The sequence below is a fragment of the Panthera uncia genome (assembly GCF_023721935.1).
Source record: "Panthera uncia isolate 11264 chromosome E2 unlocalized genomic scaffold, Puncia_PCG_1.0 HiC_scaffold_19, whole genome shotgun sequence".
In the NCBI taxonomy this organism is placed as follows: domain Eukaryota; kingdom Metazoa; phylum Chordata; class Mammalia; order Carnivora; family Felidae; genus Panthera; species Panthera uncia.
In genome coordinates, this window is record NW_026057588.1 from 11,994,309 (window position 1) to 12,000,308 (window position 6,000).

Consider the following 6,000-nt stretch of genomic DNA (forward strand, 5'->3'; position numbering starts at 1 on the left):
GTAAACTCTCTGGAGGTGGGGAGGGGGCCCTCCTGGGCAGGGGCTGGGGGCGGGGTTATTGCTCTGAGCTCCCTGTCCCCAGGGGGCCTGTGTGGGGAGGGTGTCAGGACTGGGGCTGGCACAAGAGCAGACATGGCCGAACAAACACGCAGGTCACAGCACAGGGGTGGGTGGGTGGGCAGGAGAGGCTGGGCGCCATATTGCACTTTCAGAGTGGGGCCAGGCGGGGAGCCCCCTCAAACCGGAGCCTGGGAAAGAGGCTGGAGACCATTGTGTCCCCTCCCCCTCCGAAGGGGGAGGTGAGACCCCAACCCAGGGTTAGGAAAGAAGGTGGGTGACCATGTGGCCGGTCCTAGGAGGGGCCGAGGGCAGGGCCTTGGCCTTGGGCGGGACATGGAGGGCACACTGGACCAGGGCAGAGGCTGCCCCCCCCCCCCCCCCCCCCCCCCCCCCCCCCCCGGCACACTCCTTCCCCCCCCGATGGTTCAGCTGCCGATCCCCCCTTTGCTCGCCTTGGCCTTGGGGGGCACAGGGAGGCCCTCGTCGCCCTCGCTGTCAGAGCTGCAGCCGCTGACATCAGTGATCTCCAGCTCCGAGTCGCTGTCCTCCTTCCCACCCAGCGCAGCCTCTGGACCCCCAGCTCCGGGCAGTGCCAGGCGAGGGGTGGCTGCCAGGCCCGAAGGGCGCTCAGGGCCCAGGCCCTCCCCTGTCGCAGCCAGCAGGGGTGAAGCTGCGGGGCCTCCCCCTGCCCCTGCTGAGGGCAGGTGGCCCAGGGGACCGGCCAGAGGGTTGGGGTAGAAGTGTGGGGGGTAGAGAGAGGGGGGCAGCTTGGGGAAGGGGCCGGTGAGGTACGGGTTAAAGTTCCAGGGGTACTCTGGGAAGGCGCGGCCATAAGGACCCAGCAGGCCAGGGGGCTTGGAATAGCCGGTGGCACCTGGTGAGTACAGGGGACAGAAGATCAGGCCGGGCACACCTCCACTGCCGGGGCTGCCTGCAGTGTTCCACCCAGTTCTCCCCCCTCTCTCCCACGTGACATCTGCCGCCCCCTACCCTGTGGTTGCCCTCAGCTCTCCCCGGGTCTCCCCATTCCTTTGGCGCCCTGAAAGCCCTTCTCCCAGGCTGTTCCCTCTCTAGTTTCCCTCCTCCCTGCCTTCCACGAATCCTCCTGTGGCTTTTAAAACGTGCACACACACAACCTCGCCCCGGGCCTCCTTCCTGCATCCTGTCTCTCCCCATCTTTGCCCATCCTTTCCCCTCAAACACATGCAGCATGCCCCCACCCTCCCCCAGCACCCGCAGGCTCTTACCGGAGCCCAGAAACGGGAAAGGGCTGTCCAGACGCAGTTTGTCTGTCTCAGGGGTGAACAGGGGCGCCCGGGCCCCTGGCTCTCCCAGGCGAGGGGCAGAGAACAGGGTCTGCAAGGTCTAGAGGGGGAAGGGGGAGGCAGCACCGCTCAGAGTGGCTGCCCCGTTCCCCAGGGGTTGATGGCTGGCGAGGGGGGCACCAGATACCCAGTGCTGGGACCTCAGTGTCCCTAACTCACCTCAGGGGTAAGGGGAGGAGCATCTGGCCCAGGGGTCCCCCCAAAGGGACCAGGGGTCAGCAAGAGTGGGGAGCCCGTGGTGGCTGCTGCCACATCCAACAGCGGGTAGTTGACCAGCACGACTTTGCTGAAGTTGAACTTGTAGGTGAACCTCTTCCCTTTGGTCTTGTGGAGAATCCGCTTGTTGTAGTAGTAGCTAGAGAGAGAATGAGGGAATGCTGGGCAGGGCCCCTAACTCACGTTCTGTGCCAGGCACGGTGCACAGAGCACTGTAGTTTGGGGGAACGGAGGCTCACAGAAGTCCGTTCAGCAAGGTCACAAGGCAAGGAAAGGGTGAAGCAGGCTGGGACGCTGGCTTCCGGCCTTCCTCCTTGCTTCCCGTCCGCTCACAAGTAGTCACGGTAGCTACTGCGCGCTGGGATCCGAGGGACTCTGCCCCAGGAGACTGAGGGCAAGCCCCAGGGGGTGGGGGTCGAGAGGGACAGGGAGGGGAGAAGGGGCAAGGTGCCAGCCGGCCTCTCCCCACCCCTCCTCACCGCAGGGCCCGGCTCAGCTTGTCATAATTCATGTGGGGCTTGCACTTGCGGATGCCCCAGAGCCGAGCCACCTCGTCAGGGTCCTTGATGACGAATTCCCCGTAGTCCCCCTGCCAGGCGATGACACCCTGGTATTCCTCCTTCTGCAGCAGCTCCAGGATGAAGTGCCACAGCTGGATCTGCCTCGAGCCAGGGGACGACTCCGGCTTGTAGGCCCAATCTGGGAAGGCAAACCCTGGGGACAGGAGGCAGGGGAGTGGCCCCGGGTCAGGACACCGAGGCCAGGGCTCCCGGTCCTACTTGGACTCCGGAACCGAGAGGCATCCGGTCTTCCCCCGACTCCCAGCCTCTGATGAACAGCTAGCTACCCACCCCTTGATGTCTTTAGGGACCCAATTCCTACTCTCTACCCCAGCTGGTGTCTAGTCCCCCATCTGGCCAAAGAGGCAAGAACTCCATTGTCCGGGGACCCCGGGGTGGCACCTCCGGCCTCATCCTCGACCTTGGCACAAGTCTGCCAGGTTCAGCGCCCCCGGGGTGGAGGTGGGAGGGATCAGTTTCCTGCGGCCTCAAACCGTGGGGAGGAAATGGAGGGGGCAGCTTGCAGGGGAAGGGCACCCCCGACACGGGGACAGCCCTCCTCCCGCTGCCCCCTCCAGCCCTGCCCTGAGAAGCCCCCGGTCGCTCCTGCTCTCTGGAACACCCCTGACCCCTTGCTGCACGGCCCCCTCCCTGTCCCTTGCCCCCTGCTCCATCTCTCCCTGAAGCCCTCCGCTGACCCCACCCTGGGGCGGCCAGGCCCGTGTGCCCGTGTGTCTTTGCACCGGTCCGTGTACTTATACTCTCACGTGCCACATCCCCTCCCACACCTGGCTCTGTCGGTCCTAGAGCAGTGTGCATAAGCGTAAACCTGCAGCACGCACACAGCCGTCCCCTCACGCTCCAGGGATGCCCAGCTACACCGTGGGACACAGGCGGCCCCGAGGGCGGCGCTCCTGCTGGGGCACGACACCTCGCCCACGACGTGCCACCACGGCGGACACACCAGATACCCGGCATCACACGTCCGTCCCAACACACAATCGTACATCTCTGGCCCCTCGGAACCAAGACCCACAACAACGCAGCCATGACGGGAGACGCACAGGACGCCAAAGGCCCAAATCACACACAGTGTGGCAGAACTGGCGGGTGCGGCATCGGGACGCGGGTGTCAGCCTGACAGGCGCACGCGGGCTGAGACCACGCCTGCAGAACAGCCTCCCAAACCCACGAGACGCAGGCACCTGCGCTCTGTAACACCCACGGCTCGCCCCTCGGCACACGCTTCACACACACGAGTGGCCTGCACCCTACTGTCCAAATGTGCCGAATAAGCCGGATGGAAAGGGGAGGGTCTCTCGCCCACCCCTGAATCTCCCCTCCCAGCCACAAGGCCCCGGGCCCACTTCTGTGCTCAATCCTGGGCCACATCCTCTGTCCTCCTTCCCTCCTCAGAGACCCCGGGGCCCAGGCCTGAGAACAGCAGGCAGGATCAGCCTACAAAGAACCAAGGTTGGGGAGGAAGACAACGCTAAGCTACCTACTTGCTGTGTGGCCCCAGGATAGGTCCTTGCCCTCTCTGGCTTAATAGAATTTCAGCGGTAGGAGGCAAGGAGCAGCGGGGTCCCACCCAGGCTGCCTGGTGCTGGTGCGTGAGAATCGGTGCTAATGCCTTTCCGCCGAGGGCTCAGGAGGCCAGGCGGTTTCCTCCCCGAAGGGAGAATTTTTCTCTCAACCTCGTTCTGGGTCTTTCTTACTTCGGATGATGGGGCTCAATCAGCTCGTGAGCTCCGGCCCATTCCACACCCGCTACTGCATCACACACACACACACACACACACACGCGCGTGCACACGCGACCCCGAGAGAACAGTGCACAACTGCCCCACACCTGCAGATACACGACCCAGTCCGGAACCACCACGTGCCCTCAAACACATTTCCTCAGGCGGACTGGATCTGCCGGGACCCACAACGCACAACTAGAGAGGACCCGCAACTTCAGCCCGCAGACACACTGTGACAGACCGCCCCCCCCCCAAGTTCAGTCACAGTGACCCACGGATGCAAGGACCCCTCCCCCCACCGCGCACACACCGACACAGAGGCCTGGGGGGCACCCACCCGCCCACGCAGCCCGAAGTGCACCGAGACCTCCGTCCCGGACCATGACACGCACCGGGAAGTAATGGTCGAGAGCTCCTCACCCCCGAGGCAGGTACGTGCTTGACAAGCCCACAGACACCCCCAATCCTAAAACGCAGACATGCTCTGCCCGATGTCCCGAAGAAACCCCCCACCCAGCCCAGACACGCTCAGGTAGGGGTGTGTGTCTGTGTGTGTGTGCACGCGCACGAGCAGGCTCGCCAGCTCACACAAAGACAGACGTTGCACATACACCCTCCCAGTGCGACCACTTCTTCCAGAAGCACTGACGTGTGACGCAAGGACACACTCCGAGCCCCCAAACTAGCAGGCACAGAGTCCCAGTCTACACGCGCGCACACACGCATTCCCCATCCGTGGGGCGTGTGACTTGGGCTTAAATGCGCGTCCAAGCCGGTCTTACTGTCCACATCCCCAGCTCTGAGTGTCCGCTTCTGAGCAGGCCGTCCTCTGTCCCAGGGCTCCGGCTGGCTGGACCGTGCTCCATGTCCCCCTGGCCAGGCGGCCCCTGTCCGTTTGCACACCCGCGCCTGGCCTGGTGCCCCCTCTGGTCCCCGCCCTGCTCCATCACTGCCCGGGCGTCTCCAGTACCTGCCTCTCTGCCCAGGGTCCCGGGTGGGAGCAGGCCGAGACCCCAGCACCTCAGATCCCAGGAGCCTACCCCTCTCGGACCCCAGCACCTCCCCTACCCTCCAAAGACCCTCACGTCCCAGTAGGCAGGTGGCAGGGACATCTGGCTGTGAAGTTTTTAGCCAAGTTTCTCATTAGGGGGTTGCATTCAGGGGACCGTGACAGACCCGGACAGAGGAGGGAGGACAGGAAGAGGTGCAGAAAGGAGGAGCCAGCTGGCTGGGAGGGGCAGGAGGTCCGGGCCAGTTACCGGGGGTCCAGAGAGCCGGCAGGGTGGGCGGGGCGAAGAGAAGGTCGGAGACGCAGCTACAGTCCATGGTGGAGCCAGCCCTGCAGAGAGGCCGGGACAGACACACGGGGACAGGCGGGGACAGGCAGGAGAGACAGACAGGGGTCAGTGGGGCGGGCGCTCCCCACGGGCCCTCCCGGCCCGCCACCCGCCACCCTCTCCACCCACGTCCCACGGACCCTGCCTCGCAGCCTCTCCTCCCGCAGCCTCGCCCTCACCCTGTGCCTCAGTCACTACCCACGTCGCCCCCAGCCTCCCTCCGCGCTGCTCCCACTCGCTGGCTCACTCACACTCGCTGGCTGGCCACGCCACCCGCCCGCCCCGCAACAGCTTTGCCGCCGCCGCCGCCTCTCCGGCCGGCTCGTGCCTGACCTCTCATCCGTCTCAGCGTCTCTGGGTCTCTGTCTATCTGGCCGCCCCAGATTTGTCTCGCTCTGAACCTCGCCCCCACCCCCTGGCCCGCCCAGTGGACCCCCCTCCCCCCGGGCTGGCTCATCTAGCTCCCAAGCAGTCCCCAGCTTTCACACGCCGGCCCAGAGAGGGCCCCCCCACCCCGCCGCAGAACAGACCCCAGCACCCTGAAGGAGGGATCCCACAGATGCGCCTCCCTGACCTCAGACCCCTACCACTTGCACCTGCCTCCCCCAACCTGGACAGCCCCCTGAGACACCCCTTCCCCTTAGATCTGCCTCCCCCACCCCACAGCCCCCCTCAGATCCCCTTCCCCTTAGATCTTCCTCCCCTCACCCCACAGCCCCCCCCAGACACCCCTTCCCCTTAGATCTGCCTCCCC

The 6,000-nt window shown here is 65.2% G+C and overlaps 1 protein-coding gene across 1 annotated transcript; it reads right to left on the reverse strand.

Annotated features, from left to right (window-relative positions):
• Positions 1–485: 485 nt before the first annotated feature.
• On the reverse strand, positions 486–5,235 carry ERFL (ETS repressor factor like). Its single transcript, XM_049621769.1, has 5 exons — positions 5,169–5,235; positions 2,081–2,315; positions 1,545–1,740; positions 1,308–1,425; positions 486–934 (listed from the first exon to the last, which is right to left on the reverse strand). The coding sequence occupies exons 1-5, from the start codon at positions 5,233–5,235 to the stop codon at positions 486–488; spliced, it is 1,065 nt and encodes a 354-aa protein (XP_049477726.1).
• Positions 5,236–6,000: the final 765 nt, after the last annotated feature.

Bases quoted from the DNA above. Each gene is read 5' to 3' on its own strand.
- ERFL (XM_049621769.1), bottom strand. From the start codon at position 5,235: ATGGACTGTAGCTGCGTCTCCGACCTTCTCTTCGCCCCGCCCACCCTG. The intron at 2,316-5,168 runs GTAACTGGCCCG...TCCTGTCCCCAG, and splicing joins GCCGGCTCTCTGGACCCCCG to GGTTTGCCTTCCCAGATTGG. The intron at 1,741-2,080 runs GTGAGGAGGGGT...TTCTCTCTCTAG, and splicing joins AAGCTGAGCCGGGCCCTGCG to CTACTACTACAACAAGCGGA.